Raw genomic sequence first — 18,546 nt, 5'->3', positions numbered from 1 at the left:
TTTCTGTCTTATTCCCAAGAGCATTGTTCATAGTTAGGGAACACTGGAGGAGGAACAGGATGGGAGGAAAATGAGGGAGGAATGAGAGAAATGATAAATTCAATTTGGACATGTTGATTCAGGATGCCAATGAGATGTCAGGTAGCAGTTGGGAATAGGAGTTTGGAACTCGGAGAAAGGTTGGATTGAAAATATAAATATTAGTATACAGGTGGCATTGGGAACCATGGGTGTTCATTAGATTGTCTAAATTAAGATTAGAAAGCCCAGAAGAGACTTGAGGAACTCTGACATTTAAAGATTGAATAGGAGAGCCTTGGCCAGCAAAGGAGGCCAAGGAGTGGCCAGGGAGACAGGAGGATAGGAGAGGATGGTGTCCCAGAAGCCAAAGGAAGAAACTGTTTCAGGAAGGAGAGACTGCTTATCAGTATGAAATACTGCTGGTTGCCAAATATTTCCACCTTCCTTCAATCTAGGACCCCTTATGGGTAGAAGAGACATTGTGACAAGTTTGGTCCAATAAATTGAGAACCGTAATGACAGGTAAGGTTTCTGGCTGGAGTATGTGTCAGTACAGGACCCTCTAGAGGTCTCTTCCCTCTGGTAAAGTAAGCATCAATGTCTGAAATAGTGTCTGCTCCCATCAGCTTGGAGTAGTTTGGGTTCTAGCATCTATAACTTCTGAGTTTATCACTTTGTAGTCTTGAAAATTCTAGAAATAAATAGTTTTGATAGCTCTAAAAATTAACCTTGTTAAATATTCTGGAAACTCTTACAGGTTTTGATGGATACCTGGCTTTATTCTTGCAATGAAGAAAGGTCCTCAGCAAAAAATTTCCAAAGCAAAGATGCCACCATCATCTCACTCTCCTAGTCCATCATCTGTTACGTCCAATATGAGATCTAGGTCACTTTCACCTTTAAGTGGATCCGAGACTTTACCTTTTCATTCTGGAAGACAGTGGTATGAGCAAGTTAAGATTATAGGTGAAAACCCTATGCTTTTGGACTACCAAGACCATCAAGGTATTGCTTTTAATCTAAGAATTTCACCAAATACTCTTAAGTACAGATGGAAAATATTCAACTTACATTTTTCGTCCAAATGTAACATATATCCAACTACTAACTTGAACCATTGTTTTTTATTGACAGAAATTGTGTAGGGACAGTGCGGGATGGAGGCTTCTGGGTGAGGGTGAAGATGTCTAAAAGCGGTAGGAGAAGGGAGTTTCCTGAAAGAGGAAGCTTTATTTCCTGTGGTGGGAGAGTGCCTTAAAGCTCATATGCCAAATTTACCATAATCCTTGGCTGGGGGGAGGGCATATCTGTTCACTTCAGAATGGAGTGCCTTAATTCAGTATAAAAATGCTATCCACCCCTGGGCTATTCCAGTCTGCTTATTAGCATCTTGCTTATTAGCAATCTGTGAATGGACTGATTTCCACATACGGGACATATGAATGTTCCACCAAGGTTTTGTTTTGTTTTTTTAATTAGTATATAGCAGAGTTTTTATTTTTCTTTTTATAATTGAAGTATAGTGCAATATTGGTTTCAGGTGTACAACATAGTGGTTTGACATTTATATACATTATGTTAGTTTCTGCTTTATAACAAAGTGAATCAGTTATACATATACATATGTTCCCATATCTTCCCTCTTCCACCAAGGTTTTTATTTTTTCTTAAAAGCGTTCTGTTAGTCTGGGAATCTATAATGTGATTAAGTGAAAGAAAACTATGTGATTTCTTTGCTAAGTCATGAAATCACAGTCATCAAACTCTGTTGACATAAATATTGATCAGTGTTTATTAATAAACATTATCAGCCTTGAGTTGACTGTACCCTTGCTGCCCGTTGGTACATTGTTATTTCTAATTTTTGTGTGTGTGTGTGTGTGGGGTACGCGGGCCTCTCACTGCTGTGGCCTCTCCCGTTGCGGAGCACAGGCTCTGGATGCGTAGGCTCAGCAGCCATGGCTCACGGGCCCAGTCGCTCCGCGGCATGTGGGATCCTCCCAGACCGGGGCACGAACCCGTGTCCCCTACATCGGCAGGCGGACTCACAACCAATGCGCCACCAGGGAAGCCCTGTTACTTCTAATTTGATTAATATTTTAGAATATGTTCTTTCCTAGAATGGCCCAAATTTTAAAAATTATTTTATTTTGAACCAAAATAAATGTAATATTAACTTATTATGAGTAATCATAGGGAAACTTTGGCCCACAGCCTGGATCTGAACCCAGGATTAATTATCTTTGATTCATAAAGAAAGAACCAAGAGGCAGTTTTCTCTTTTTTTGGATGGTTTTGCCGAATTTAACATAGCTTTTTTTAAAATATTTTTTTAAATTGGAGTATAGTTGATTTACAATGTTGTGTTAGTTTCACGTGTACAGCAAAATGAATCAGTTATTCACATACGTATATCCACTCTTTTTTAGATTCTTTTCCCATATAGGCCATTACAGAGTACTGAGTAGAGTTCCCTGTGCTATACTAACATGGCTTTAACAAGCTGTGACTGCAATATCCAGGAAGGTCTTAAGATAGGGTGTGCTGTCCATTAAGTTAATACTTTATAAAATGTGTTATGATCCTCTATATTTAAAAGAGCAACAAATTTGAGTTTCCTACCATAAAAAAGAAATAGGAAAAGAGGTGTTGTGGTCTGAACGTGGGTTGGAAAAGAATTTCCAGACTCAAGGCAGAATGTAAAGAAGATAGAATTTATTAGAGGGAAGCGTTGCTGCCAGAACAGCGGGCCGACTTCCTAGTAGTCTGGGAGAGTCGGGCCCAAACATGTGCTATTGATCAGCTTTTATAGCCAGAAAACAAAGGAATGGTCCGAGGTGAAAATTTCATTTACTGATTGGTCGAGGCACATATACCTTCCTTCTATAGGGTGGGAGTGGGAAAGGGCAGATGCCTTTCCTTATTTGGGACAGGCCCGGTAGCCCAGGTGGGCGTTGCCCAGGTGGGCTCAGGAATTTCGTAACCATGGCAACATGGTGGGGAAGGCGATTAAGAGTCGGTAGCGGGTATAACGCTGAAACTTTTTGAAGGAGGGTCATTCTTTGTCCTTGAAGCACCATTGTCCTTGGAGCACCACAAGAGGATTTTTAAGAATTCCAGTGTTTTTGAACTTTAGATTAGAATTTTAAAAAACAAACAACTAAATAATGACAATATATATATATTTTTAAAATAGCTAACATTAAAATACTGCTAAAAACCTCAGTGCTGCATATAATTAAAAGTATAAGTTTTAGATTCATCTGCCTAGGTTCAAGTCCTAGATTTGCACATTTCTAGCTGCAAGATCTTGAATAAATTATTATAATTTCTTATAAAGGGGAACAGTAATTTCTATCCCAGAAGTTTGTTATACAAATTAAATTTTTAAAATTAATTAATTAATTTTATTTTTGGCTGCGTTGGGTCTTCATTGCTGCGCGCAGGCTTTCTCTAGTTGCAGGGAGCAGGAGCTACTCTTCGTTGCGGTGCGCGGGCTTCGCATTGAGGTGGCTTCTCTTGTTGCAGAGCATGGGCTCTAGGCACACAGGCTTTAGTAGTTGCAGCATGCGGGCTCAGTAGCTGTGGCGCACAGGCTCTAGAGCGCAGGCTCAGAAGTGGCGCACGGGCTTAGTTTCTCTGCAGCATGTGGGATCTTCCCAGACCAGGGCTCGAACCTGTGTTCCCTACATTGGCAGGCGGATTCTTAACCACTGCGCCACCAGGGAAGTCCCCAGATTAAATTTTTAAATGTAAAGTATTTAGCACAAAGCTTGCACACAATTAATATTTATAGAGTATAACTGTTATTGTCATTATTATGAAATGCTACATAAAGTAAAATATTATTATTAAAACATTGCAAATAGAACTAGCCAGCTGTTTTTACATTTGCATGGCTTTAAAATTTTTTTTTGTTATATAAAATCAAGACGATTTGTTTTTCAAAGTATTCATGTCTTCCTCTACTGATAATGATCTGTTTGTGTAATTTCAGAAGCTGATTCACATGAAGGAGTTCGATATATTACTGAGGCCCTGGTTAAAAAACTTACTAAACAGGACAATCTGGCCTTGGTAAAATCTCTGAACCTTTCACTTTCTAAAGATGGTGGCAAGAAATTTAGGGTAGGTTACCAACATTTCTGAATACAGACATTGTTTTTAATTTTTATGGGCTTTAAAATTGTTTTTAAAAGAGTATATTAGATTTACAGCACCCTAATGTCACCGAATTTGTTGCAGATCTTTTATTGTTTCTAGTGAAAGTTCTCCATGAGAAGTGTGACATCTTCAAATTCATAAGCTCCTATTATTCTACACATTATTGATTCTCTCTAGAATGAGTCAGCAAACTACAGCCTGTAGGCCACATTGGGCCTACTGCCTATTTTTGTTAATAAAGTTTTATTGGAGCAGAGCTACACTCATTTGTTTACATATTGTCTGTGGCTGTTTTTGCACTACAATGGCAGAGGTAAGTGGTTGTCAAAGAGACTGTCTCACAAAGCCAAAAATATTTACCATTTGGCCTTTTACAGAAGTTTGCGGATCCCTGCTCTAGACTGTTTACTACTTTATTCATAAACTATACAACATGAGCACATTGTAACAGACAACTTAATTTTTTAATTGGAAATAATATAAACTTAGATGCCTACTACATTAGCCACAAAAATTAATTCCAGAAGATTGAAAATCTTAATGAAAATGAAACAAAAATCAACCAACAAAAGTGCTATAAAATTATTAGGAAAGAATATAGGAGAACATATTTTTAAATCTTAGAGTTGGGAAGGCCTTTCTAAGCAAACACCAACCCTAATACCACAAAGAAAAATATTGACAGATTTAGCTTACTTAAAAAACTTAAAAAGTTGTGTTTAATGAACGATATCTTTTAAAAAGTTAAAGCAAAACAACAAGCTGGCAGATAGTGTTTCCAGCATATGTAACAATATCCACATAATATATAGAGCACCTACAGTTCAGTAGAAAGAGACAGCTGAATGGAAAATGTGCAAAGCATATGAACAGTTTGTTCACAAAAATATTATAAATGGCTAATGTTAACATGAAAATATGTTCAATTTCATTCATGTCAAAGAGATGTGAAATAGAACAATAGTTTGATGCCATTTTCCATCTTGTATGTCTGATGGACAATAATTAAAAAGATTATTTCAGTGTTCAGAGAGGTGTGAGAAATGGGTATTCTCATATGGTCTTAGTGGATGTATAGATTGGTACAGCATTTTAGGAAAACAGTTTAATAGTATTTATCAAAATTTCAAATGTATTTGTTTGATCCAGCAATTGAGTTTATACTTACTGAGTTTATACTCACCAACACAGCAGTTCTACTCCTTGATATCTATTAATATTTGTACACGTATCCAAAATTGTCTGAATAGTCATGTTTATTAAGCATTATTTAAGATGGAAAAATTGGAAATAACCAAATGTCTGTCAATAGGGGATTGCTTAAATAAATTATGGTGCAATATACCATGAAATACTATCAAGTTTCTTAAAAGACAAGAACAAAACCCAAAAAACCCCAGAACTCTATGTATTAATGTGGGAAAATGTTCCAGTATATTTAAATGCAACAAACAAATTCTAAAATATTTTGTATAGCAAGGTCTCGAAATATATTTTTTAAAATTCTGTTTTTCTATCTATGTATATATAGATGTAAATGAATAGAAAGGCCTATATGTATACATATGTATATGTATATGTATATACACCAGCCTCTTAACAATGGTTACTTTTGAGCAGTGAGATTTTCTATGGAGGCCTGCAGACCTGATGAAGAGAGCTTTTTATGTTTTGCTTGAAATTTTTATTAGAACATATTTATGTCTTGTGTAATTAAAAAGGAAAAAAGGAGACATCCTGGAGTATAAAGGGTGTGAAAATGAAATATCAAGTTAGTAAATCTTTACTGTGTGGTTATTATATGCCAGGCATTATGTTAGGCTGTGGGAATAGATACAGAAGTCAATAAGCTTAGTTTCTGATCTCTGGGAATTTAGAGCTTAGTGTGAAGAATGCCTAGGATTAAGAAGAGAAATAGTGAGAGGGAATCAGAGAAAGAGAGTGAGCATGTGGGAGAGACAGACCCAGTGAAAAAGTCCGAAGGGGCTGTTGGAATAGAAGATCCAAGAGTATGATGAACGGGGGCCAAAGTTGAGAGAACGTCAGGCAGAAAGGATATGCTATAAAATGTCACCGAATCAGCAAATAGGGTGAAAACTTGGAAGAAGTTATTTGATTTGGCAGTTTAAAAAGCCCTTCCTTCTATTTCTCAAACCAACCAGGTTCATTCCTTTAGGGTCTTTGCATTTTTTTCTCTGCCTGGTATTCTCTGTCCCCAGATGTTCACACAACTGGCTTATTATTAGGGTCTCAACTCCATGCACTTCCTCTCTCTATGAAGCCTTCTCTTACCAACCCAATTGCAGTTAGCCACCTTCTCCTCAGTCACTCCCTCTCATTCTTTCACTCAATAGATAATTATTTAGCACCTACCATGTGCCAGGCACTAGTACTATAGTAGTGAACACAGCAGACAAAATCTGCCCTCTTGGTGCCTTGCACTCTGTCACATCATGTTACCTTTATTTTCTTGTTAGTATGCTTCAGTGCCTAAAAATTTTGTTTCTTTGATATGTTTATTGGCTTTCCTTGTGAATGAAATCAAGAAACTTGTTTTCCTTATTCACCACTGTTTTTCCATATTTCCAGTACCTAGAACAGCTCCTGACACATAATCAATCCATGTTTGATAAATATTTGTTGCAATGGATGAATGAATGGTGATCTTGGAGAGAACTTTTTGAATACATAGTAAGGGTGGAAGATATATTGCCTTGCCAATAGAATAATAGTGAATGGAAGGCCTCAGAGTGAGCAAATATTCACAACTTTTATGAGAACATGGTGGCAAATAAGAGTGATAAAATGAAAGCTTGGTAGGAAGCAAGTTGGGTGTGAGGTGATATGTATTATATAGAGGAGACTGAGCGTGTTGAACCTAGGCTCCTGCAGCAGGGAAATTGGTTCACCAGTATACCGCCATTGCCTGGTGCCACATCTGACATGTAGTGAGTGGGAAATGAATATCTGTTGAAAAGTGACTGTTTTTAAACTTGAGGGGAAGATCCAGGAGAGAGAAAGAGATTGGAGATACAGGAACACAAGGAGAAGAGATGGGTAAGGTTATACAAGAGCGTAAGTACCTAGTTGAACTTTGAAGAGAGGAGAAAGGGAGAGGCATAGAAAAGACAAGGTGGAGAAAAGGATTGATGGGGAAATTCTCATTGGATAGTCTTCAGTTTCTTAGTGCGTAGGAAGTGTTGTCCGCTGAGGGGCAAGGAGAGTTTGGCGACCTGGAGAGAGTGGCCACTCCTGGCCAAGGAGAGCCACACCAGGGGATTTTCCGGGGAAGCAGTAAAGGCTTAGTCTCCGGTGACTGATCAGCACATGCTTATATGTCGTGCTTATGTCGAGGCATCTGTTATATAAAGTATTTATTCATTTGTTTCCAATTAGTATATCGAAAATTTGGAAAAATGTGCTAAACTTGAAATACTGAATCTCAGCCATAATCTAATAGGGAAGATTGAGAAGGTAGACAAGCTGTTGAAATTACGTGAGCTCAACTTATCATATAACAAAATCTGGTAAGTAAATACTTCTTTGGGTGGCACTGCAGGGTCGTCATCTTTGTTAAAGAGGTAGATTAATGCTGCTGTGTTACTGAAAGAATCCTTTGAAAGATCAGGCACTTTGATCCTTATTCATTTGTAGTCTAGCCCTTCACATATGATAGCTGCCATATTTTGGCATTACTAAAGTACAGAATAATGTCTGTCATTATCAAAGAAGGAGATACATTTTTTGAGTACTAAATTTTATCTTAATTCCATTTTTGACAGGAAGTTTTCCCAGATGTAGTCTGATTAACTGCCTTATTTCATTAAAAAAGGTGGCATGAAGCAGAATGTTTTAACCCTGTCATTTTGATCCTAAAGATATTTCAGCCTGTTTTGAGCCTATGTATTTATCCTAATGTTCTTTGCTCATTGCTGTAATAAATACACACTATCTTGTTTCCACTTCATAATATATATTACTCTGAGAAATAAACATAATAACACTGACAGTTGCTAAAAATGCACATAGAAAACTTGTTATAGGCAAAATGATACAATTATCAAATCTTGAAAATCTTTATATCTATGTATTTTCCCTCCACATAAGACTTGGTATATATAATGGCCAGAGAACAAAACAACTAACAATAGCAGAACCTCTAATATGGCAAAAGTGAAATGGGGAAAAAAGTGATTAATGAATCAAATCCTTAATGTAAAGTGTGTATAAAAAAATTGATCCTCATGAAAATAATTTCAACAAAATAAAACTGAAAATAAAGAAGCTTGGAAATATTTGCCCAGTATAGAGAATTGACCAAGGAATTAAATTGGAATCAACTTGGGAAAATATTTCATCAATGAAAATTCATCAATATGGGTGATAATGTTTTATTAATTTAAATATTCTGATTAAAATATTTTTGTTCATAAATACAGTATCATTCTGGGGGTCCACCAGCTCAAAATGGCAGCTATATCCTGCTGGCATAGCTAATCTTTTGATGATGATTTAAGGTAATAGTTCAGGGCATCTTGTTCTTATGCAGGGCTGTAGCACATAGCACAGTGTGTGCTGTTGAACTTTCTAGCTCTCCCCTTGCTGTCCACTAGTAGTCTTCACAGTGGTTAGTGAGAATGCTACAGACAGACTCTTCTGTGTTGTGGGATCTTAAAGTCTGGTAGTAAGATAGGTAGGATTTCTGGGCACAGACAGTAATGAAGAGTTTACCAGAGCTGTTCTGGTAAATTTGTTTTTAGCCACTCTTTTAAAATTCTCATTTATAAATTATAATTATGGAAAGTAACTCCACATAAAACCAAGCCTGTTTATTTTTAAAATACAATGGAGGGGCACTATCATTGTACTTATTACTAAGTTTGATTTTACCCTTTGGTTTCCAGCAAAATTGAAGGTATAGAAAATATGCATAATCTGCAAAAGCTAAACCTTGCGGGAAATGAAATTGAACATATTCCAGTATGGTTAGGGAAGAAGTTAAAATGTTTGCGAGTCCTCAATCTGAAAGGCAACAAAATATCATCGGTAAGTTATTCAAAGTAGCAAGAATATTTTTAAAAATTTTGGATTTGTTGAAGCAAAAAATTAAAATCTAAGTTTTTTTTAAAATGGGACTTCTTCTAATGTCTTTGGTTCTTTGACAAAACATCAAATTCAGACATAACCTAGTATTCTCTGTGGTAATTAAATATAGGCAGTCCTGGTTTTGCATGGTTCCATGGTAACTAAAAGTTGACCTCTTAGCATTTTCCCATCTTTCATTTCATTTGAGCCTCAAAATACTCTTGTTAAGGAGACAGTGCAGGGATTATTTTTATAATTCTGTGAGTTAGGTACCATTGTCTTATCCCATTTTCAAGTAAAGTCTCAGAGAGGGTAACTCTCTTACCCAAAGTCATTCAACTTGTGCCCGAATCCATGTCACTGAATGCCTAGAGCAGAGTTCTTTTTTTTCAAACTTGTGAATTAATCTGAATTAATCTTGATTATAGTGTTAGGTGTTACAAGAAGTGTTAATCACTAGCTTTTTATAGTAGGGCAACTTTGTTTTCGTGGTTCACATAAGCTAATAATGATGTGTATTTTTCTCTGGAGTATATTTTATGATTTCCTTGTGATATTTATACAGTTAGATATTCAATAAGCATTGAAAAGTAAAAACATTAATTTACTTAAATCTATATTAAAATTGGTACAATCCTGCTATAATTTAAAGAACTTAAGTCTTAGAATAGAAAATAAAAGATGTGACTTCCAATATGGGTCTAGACTTTGCTTCTGTGACCTTTGGAGAATCTTTCATCTCTCTAAAACTCACTGTTTAAATTAGAGAAAACAGTCCCTGCCCTGCCTTCTTTCAGAAGTGGTATGGGGCTCAGATGAAATGATAGATGTGAAAACACTTTAAAAACTATAAGGAATACAGCATTAGAGTTATTTAGTATTTTAAACTTTCACCAGTAGAAGCCAATAATAATAAATAACATTTGTTTAATGCTGTGCAATGTTTATGCTTTCTCATTTCATCTTTATAAAGATCTGGTAAGGTGAGTACCATTTCACTGTGACAGCCCAAGAGCCTCACAGCCCAAGCCCCACGCCATGTTACACAGCATCACCTTGGAGCTCTTGGAGCTTATGGGGTGATGGGAGGAGGTAGCCATGAATCTATTTAAAATTTGCCACACATGTTCCAAAAGTAGTTGATCCCTAGATAGGACTGTTAACAGGAAAATCATTTAATAAATATTTATTATTATTTCTAATTTTGTAAGACCTTCTCATCCCAGTTCATATTTGACATTGGCTTCAGTAAGAGTGCACATCCACTTGGGAGAGATTTATTTATACTAGCTATTGGTAGTAGTGTTTCTCAACCTTTTAAAATCCCTCTTTGGGTAAATGTGAAAATCTTACTTCAGAACCGTGAGTGTCTCTACATGTCCTTATTTCTTTTAACTATCAAGTATAACTGTTACCTGAAGATTCACCAAACTCCTTTTTTATAGCCATTTATATTTTTGATTTGTTCAATCAGCATACTGAAAAGATAATAGGATTAGAGTTTCACAGTCTTGAATTCAAATCCTATTTCATTCACATATAACCTCTGAGCTTTGAGCAAGTCACCTAAATTCTTTGAACCTCAGTTTCATCATCTAGAAAATTAAGATGGTTCTTATATCATAGGTTTTTGTGAGGAGTCACAGATAAAATGGTATATGGAAAATGCCTAATACTGCCCTTGATACATTTTAGATTCTCAAATACTCCTTTCTTTTCCACCCTTCAAATCACTACTTTTGGATAATAGGTTTCATGAATAGGTTCCTTGCCATGTTAATAGCAATTTCCTTGATTTATTACTTCCCTTAGGTATGTTAATGATTTTTATTTTATTTATTTTTATTTTTTTAACATCTTGATGTTTATGATTTTTAAATTCAGTTATACCAATTATAATGTTACCTATCATTTCAGCTCCAAGATGTAAGCAAATTGAAACCCCTTCAAGATTTGACTTCTGTGATCCTAGCTGAAAATCCAGTTGTGACCCTTCCTCATTACCTCCAGTTCACCATTTTTCACCTCCGTTCACTGGAAAGTTTGGAAGGTCGGCCAGTAACCACTCAGGACAGACAGGAAGCTTTTGAGAGATTCAGTTTAGGTGACGTGACATATTTTTAAAAAACTAAATTTGGGTGGGAGAGGAATTTATTTTCAGAAATTATCCAGAAAAAAATATTTATTATGAACTTTATAATGCTATTAAAATTTGCATATGGGCTTCCCTGGTGGCGCAGTGGTTGAGAGTCCACCTGCTGATGCAGGGGATGCGGGTTCATGCCCCGGTCTGGGAGGATCCCACATGCCGTGGAGCGGTTGGGCCCATGAGCCATGGCTGCTGAGCCTGAGCGTCCGGAGCCTGTGCTCCGCAAGGGGAGAGACCACAACAGTGAGAGGCACGCGTACCGAAAAAAAAAAAAAATTTGCATAGACAATGCACCATAAATCAATGAACTCAGCAAATATTCATTAGGCATGTACTGTGAGCCAGGCACTGTATCTGGCACTAAAGATATAATGGTGATCAAGACATAAGGTACTGGCCTTCGTGCAGCTTGTGTTTTAGTGGAGAATATAGACAAAAAAACAAGTAAACCCAGATAAAGTAACAGAGGAGAACCCCCTTTTTGGAAAGTGGTGTAAAGGAATGGCTCTCTGAGGAAGTGACATGTAAGCTGAAGGCAAAGGCAGGAGAGGATTAGTCATGTGAAGAAAGGCCTGAGGGAGAGGGAGAAGCTTGTACTTTGAGATTGGAAAGACCCTGGTGAGTTAAGAGACAGAAAGAAGATCAGTATGACTGGGGGATAGCCCAGGTGAAAGTTTGGAGAGATGGGGAGGGGAGAGATGGCACAGGGCCTTGGGGTTTGGATTTTATTCCAGGTGCGGTGGAAAGTCACTGACAACTTTTAAGCGGGGGTTTATATATTAAGATTATTTTTGATGCTGGATGGAGAATGATTTGAAGCAGGGCAAAATAGAGATAAAGGGACATGTTAGAAGGCTATCGCCTTAGAAATGTTGGTGGCCTGTCTTTAGGTGGTAGATGTGGAATAGATGGGTCAGCTTTGGAAGTAGCATCAGCAGCACTTTCTAATGAATTGGATAATCCCCAAGCTTCTGGCTTGAGTAAGTGGTTGGATGGTAGTATTGTTTTGGAAAATGGGAGAACTCAGAATGTTGAGTTTGAATGTCTGTGAGACAACCAAGAATAGAATCTGAAATATGAGTCTGGAGTTCAAGAGATCTGTCCTAGAGATATAAATTTGGGATTCATCAGCATAAAAATAATGTTTAATTCCACCGGAATCAACTAGCTCACTCAGGCAGGGGTTTGGAAGAGCATGAAGAGGAGCCAGTTAAGAAAACTGAGAAAGAGAGGCCAGCAAGGTAGGGGAAAACCAGGAAGTAGTAGGTTGCAGAAGCCCAGAGAAGATTTCAAAAGAGAAAGTGGTCAGCTATGCTGAATGTTGCTGAGACATGAAGAAGAAAAATGAGCACAGAGAAGTGCTTTAGATTGACAACATGATGATGAGCTTGACAAGAGCAGTTAAAGAGTGGCTGGGACAAATGCTAGATTATAGATTGAAGACTGAATGGGAGGGAGACATTTGGGTAAAGATTTGAAATTGCCTCCCACAGTTTCCTCCCCTAGTACCTAATAAATGAATTTTTAAAAATAAGTTTAAAAAAAATTCACCAGTAGCTTCCAACCAGGAAATGGAGAAGCAAGTGCAATAAACCTCAAAGCTAGTAATCAAAGCAACAGAAAATATTCAAGAGCAGAGTGGAGAGACAAATCGTGGCTTAGTTCTTTTGGTCCTTGAGAAGACAGGAGATGAGATTAGAAAAAAAGAGGAAAGATTGTCTATTGATAAGAGGGATGGGACACTTTCTCCATCAGAAGGGGGAGAAGATGTGTGCAGGTATGGGTAGTTTTGTTGCCTTGGTGGTAGGAAGATGAGGAAGTTCCCACTGGTGGGGTCTGTTTTCTCAATAAAATAAGAGGTCATCAGCTGAGAAAGAAAATAGAAGGAGTACAACATTGCAAAGCAACTATACTCCAATAAAAAATAATTAAAAATAAAGATTGGAAAAAAAAGAAAATAGGAGTATGGGAGGTTTGAAGGGAAGAGGAAGGTATGAAATAGCCTAACATGATAATGTTAGGGCATGAGCCTGTATGTTCAACCATTTGAAATTGATGTTAGTCCATTTTGACTTATAAAAACAACAGTTGCATGTGGTTTGATCCAGTACTTGAGAAATGTGGTAGATTTTTATTTGTTTTGGATCCCCCTAACTCAACATTTGTTACCCAGAAGTTGATATTTTGGAATCATTAAAAAATATAAATAATGCAAAGGGAAGTCATTATATAAATATACTGTTTGGGGAAATATTTAAAGTACTTATAATTCATTCACAACTTTGGATGTTAATTAAGAGCTTTTAGTGATGCTGAGCTCTTGGGGTCCAGTGGTAATACAGATAGATGCAGTTTCTGCTTTCGCAAAACTTTAGTGGAGAAGGCAGACAGCCAAGCTATTTGATCACATTTTCCAACTCCCTCTGTGATGAGGACTGCGTCAGAGGTGCAGGGTGGCATCATAGCATCCCTGAGAAGCGTCCAACCTGGAGAGGGTAGAGTCAGGGCAGGCTTCTCAGAATAGTTTTTAAAACTAAGACCTGGAGGATGCAAAATACGCCAGTAGGAGATAGAGGAAGACAGTTCCAGGGAGAAGGTGTGAATAAAAGCATGCAGGTAGAAAAAGTTTTCGACAAAATTCAACACCCATTTATGATAGAAACCCTCTAGAAAGTAGGCATAGAGGGAGCTTACCTCAACATAATAAAGGCCATATATGACACACCCACAGCCAACATCATTCTCAATGGTGAAAAACTGAAAGCATTTCCTCTAAGATCAGGAACAAGACAAGGTTGTCCACTCTCACCACTGTTATTCAACATAGTTTTGGAAGTTTTAGCCACAGCAATCAGAGAAGAAAAAGAAATAAAAGGAATACAAATTGGAAAAGAAGAAGTAAAGCTGTCACTGTTTGCAGATGACATGATGCTATACATAGAGAATCCTAAAGATGCCACCAGAAAACTACTAGAGCTAATCAATGAATTTGGTAAAGTAGCAGGATACAAAATTAATGCACAGAAATCTCTTGCATTCCTATACACTAATGATGAAAAATCTGAAAGAGAAATTAAGGAAACACTCCCATTTACCACTGCAACAAAAAGAATAAAATACCTAGGAATAAACCTACCTAAGGAGACAAAAGACCTGTATGCAGAAAACTATAAGACACTGATGAAAGAAATTAAAGATGATACAAACAGATGGAGAGATATACCATGTTCTTGGATTGGAAGAACCAACATTGTGAAAATGACCATACTACCCAAAGCAATCTACAGATTCAATGCAATCCCTATCAACCTACCAATGGCATTTTTCACAGAACTAGAACAAAAAATTTCACAATTTGTATGGAAACACAAAAGACCCCAAATAGCCAAAGCAATCTTTTTTTTTAAGAAGTTTTTTTTTTAATTTTCTTTTTTTTAAATTAATTTATTAATTTATTTATTTTTGCTGTGTTGGGTCTTCGTTTCTGTGTGAGGGTTTTCTCTAGTTGCGGCGAGTGGGGGCCACTCTTCATCACGGTGCGCAGGCCTCTTACTATCGCGGCCTCTCTTTTTGCGGAGCACAGGCTCCAGGCGCACAGGCTCAGTAGTTGTGGCTCACGGGCCCAGTTGCTCCGCGGCATGTGGGATCCTCCCAGACCGCGGCTCGAGCCCATGTCCCCTGCACTGGCAGGCAGACTCTCAACCACTGCACCATCAGTGAAGCCCTTTTTTTAATTTTAAATTTATTATTTATTTATTTATTTTTGGCTGCATTGGGTCTTTGTTGCTGTGCACGGCCTTTCTCTAGTTGCAGCGAGCGGGGGCTACCCTTTGTTGTGGTGCACGGGCTTCTCATTGCAGTGGCTTCTCTTGTTGCGGAGCACAGGCTCTAGGCATGCAGGCTTCAGTAGTTGTGGCACGCAGGCTCAGTAGTTGTGGCTCGTGGGCTCTAGAGCGCAGGCTCAGTAGTTGTGGTGCACAGGCTTAGTTGCTCCGTGCCATGTGGGATCTTCCCGGGCCAGGGCCCAAACCCGTGTCACCTTCATTGGCAGGCAGATTCTTAACCACTGTGCCACCAGGGAAGCCCCAAAGCAATCTTGAGAAAGAAAAATGGAGCTGGAGGAATCAGGCTCCCAGACTTCAGACTATACTACAAAGCTACAGTAATCAAGACATTATGGTACTGGCCCAAAAACAGAAATATAGATCAACGGAACAGGATAGAAAGCCCAGAGATAAACCCACGCACCTATAGTCACCTTATTTTTGTGTTATCTTTTAAAATTGTTATCCACGTGGTAATACCTTCTTACCTCTTAATAGAAATCACTTTCTAGCTCAAAATAATCTTTTTTTCCAAAACCATAGTGAATAATTTTAAAAGTAGAATTGTATATATACTATTCTAAGACTTCTTTTGCTATTATTTGAGAAATAGTCTTACGTTTCTTCAAATAGAAAATATAATGATCAATAAACTATTAAATTTGTACTAGCAGAAGAGGTAGAAAGACTGGAAAGAGACCTGGAGAAGAAGGTGATGGAAACCGAAGAGCTTAAAAGCAAACAAACAAGGTTCCTCGAGGAAATTAAAAATCAAGATAAATTGAACAAATCATTAAAAGAGGAGGCCATGTTACAAAAACAGAGCTGTGAGGAGCTAGAGAGTAACCTAAACACGAAAAATGAACTGGTAAGTCCGTATTTTACATTGCCTTGACTATATTCTCTTGAAATAGAAAATTCTTTGTTCTTAGGTCTAAAAACACAACTTCCTGACTATAAAATGGGGAAGATGTGGTTTAACAGAAATATGTGCAACTGGTTTGACAGGTTGTAGTTGACTGCACACTGTATGGTATGGTTGCCCAAAAGATGCATACTGTCTTGAGCTGTGTTATGTGAAAGTATGATATCCAGAGCAAATGAGGAAGATGAAGCCCCACACCATGGGGAGTTGGTCAGACTGCCCTTAGATGTCTGTATTTTTTTAAACAACAACACTGTTGGTGAGGCTGTACATTGGCAAAAACTTTTAGAAAGCAATTTGGCAAAATTATCCAAATTTAAATGGATGTACCCTATGTCCTGTATATTGGAAATATTGTATATAATATTTATATTATTTATTGGTTATTATGTAATAGTTATAGTATAGTATAATATAATATATATTTCTAATAATATAGTCTGTAGAAATGGTACAAGAATGTATAAAGATATTATATATGTAGATACATGCGTATATGTATATAAATATACATATACACATATATATACAAGGACATTGACTACATTATTGTCTATATTAGCAAAATATTGAGAATAACTAAAATGTCCCTCAGTAGATATCCATGTGGTAGAATAATAGTGTTCTTATCAAAGGAAGGCAGAGCTGTATATCCTCATATGGAAAGATGTCTAACATATATTGTTATATGAAAAAAAGCAAGCTGTATATCAAGTATGGTCCTATATATAAAGGAAGTATATAATAGTATAAATATGTGTAAGTCAAATGGTAGAATGTATACCAAATTCTTGACAGCAGTTATTTTAGGGGAGTAGAATTATAGAGCACTTTCAAATTGCCATATATGCATATCTTTAATGTTTAAATTTTAAATAATTTGGCTTTACGGTTGAAATAGGTAGAAAAGATATCTTAAAAGAGAAAGATTTAGACAGACTAGATAGCATATCTTCAGAAGGTACCTGACCCAGAGGCTTCAAAGGTCTTGAGACCATGTCTGAGAAGTGGCCAAAGCAACAGGGGTGTCCAGGCTGGAGAAGAGGAGACCCAGTGAGCTGTGACGATTGCCTTCAGATAGTCAAAGGACTGTTTCATGGAAGAAGGACTGGAGTTATTGATGAAGGTACCAAGAGTTAAAATTAAGAAATGGCAAATAGAATTATAGGAAAACAGTTTTTCATTTAGTAATGAAGAAGAAATCTATGTAATAGCTGTCTTGAGATAAAATGTGATAACTCTGGAATGTGTGTGCTATCACTGAAACAGCCCATGTGCTCAGGGTTTAGGGAAAAGATAAAAAAAAACATTGGTCAGGGAGATGGACTAAATCACCCTAAAAGCCCTTTTCAACCTAGATAATTTGATTCTGTAAAATTATTATTCTACTTTCCTTGAAGAAAAAAATAGCTATTGGTACTCTCTTTTCTTTTTCTTTTGACAGTTCTTTTTGTGATCTGTGCATAATTTAGAGAATTGTATTTCTCATATAATTAACAGAATCCTTGATACAGTTATTTTTTTATTTTTTATTTTTGCATCCCCCTTTCAAGATTGGCATTTGGCTTAATTACTTGATTTGTTGACAAGAATTCTGCCTAAGCACTTACATTTTTAAGCAAGAAAAAAACGCATTCCCTCCTCTGTATAGAGAGGGAAATTGTTACTTGAAATCCAAATACTACTTAATTACCTCTTTCTTGAGCTCTTCTTTGTCAGGGGGACATGATAAAAGACAGGGCAGCTTTCCCAGCTCTGTTAGTCAAAGATTCGGAGCATTTGTGGCTTTCTTCATATGCCTCTTATTTGAAGGTAGTTTTCAAATATGTCTGCTGTATTCTGAAGGCATATTATATATGATGTTAATAATCCAGTGATTATCAATGGTCTTATAATATGCATAGATCTGTTGCACTCCATTCCATAATAGAGCGGAATGATGAGTAATTAAATCATTGAAGACATATTACAATCAGTTTTATTTTAGCAGTGAACTCTTTGTGCCATCACTTGACAGCTGTATTTTAAATACAGAAATAAAACAGTACTTAAAATAAGCACAGTACTTAACTTTGGTATCACTTGATATTTGTGAACATTTAATAAATTTTCCTGAGTTATTGATCTTTTTCATAGCGTAGAATTCATCTTGTATTATTAAGACAAAAAAAATTATGATTTCCATATGCTGACTCCCTGGTGCACATTAAGTCAACCCATTGAAAATCATGGCAAAATATTTTATTTTATATTTGTGTGCTATCCCAAAATTATGGATTATTATAGTTGCCTAGTTTTCTCTTTTGTTCGTTTATTATGTTGATGTTTATGCTGCAAATAAATGTTTTGTAAATTGTCAACAGTTTTTGTTCGTTTTT

At 36.8% G+C, this 18,546-nt stretch overlaps 1 protein-coding gene across 2 annotated transcripts in view; it reads left to right on the top strand.

Moving 5' to 3' along the window:
- The first annotated feature begins 778 nt into the window (after positions 1-778).
- CNTRL (centriolin) overlaps positions 779-18,546 on the top strand; it is a 78,473-nt gene continuing 60,705 nt past the window's right edge. Inside the window, exons 1-6 of one of the 2 annotated variants that reach the window (XM_007451481.1) lie at positions 779-1,026; positions 4,019-4,149; positions 7,582-7,712; positions 9,090-9,231; positions 11,188-11,374; positions 15,918-16,111. In XM_007451481.1, coding sequence (XP_007451543.1) covers positions 810-1,026; positions 4,019-4,149; positions 7,582-7,712; positions 9,090-9,231; positions 11,188-11,374; positions 15,918-16,111 — 1,002 coding nt within the window. In that variant the 5' untranslated portion in view covers positions 779-809. The remainder of the gene's footprint in view (positions 1,027-4,018; positions 4,150-7,581; positions 7,713-9,089; positions 9,232-11,187; positions 11,375-15,917; positions 16,112-18,546) is intronic. The other variant, XM_007451482.1, reaches the window with a different exon arrangement.

The sequence above is a fragment of the Lipotes vexillifer genome, unplaced genomic scaffold (assembly GCF_000442215.2).
Source record: "Lipotes vexillifer unplaced genomic scaffold, Lipotes_vexillifer_v1.1 scaffold588, whole genome shotgun sequence".
Classification (NCBI taxonomy): Eukaryota; Metazoa; Chordata; class Mammalia; order Artiodactyla; family Lipotidae; genus Lipotes; species Lipotes vexillifer.
Note: the sequence above shows the minus strand (reverse complement) of the source record. Positions and strands in the feature narration are given on the sequence as shown.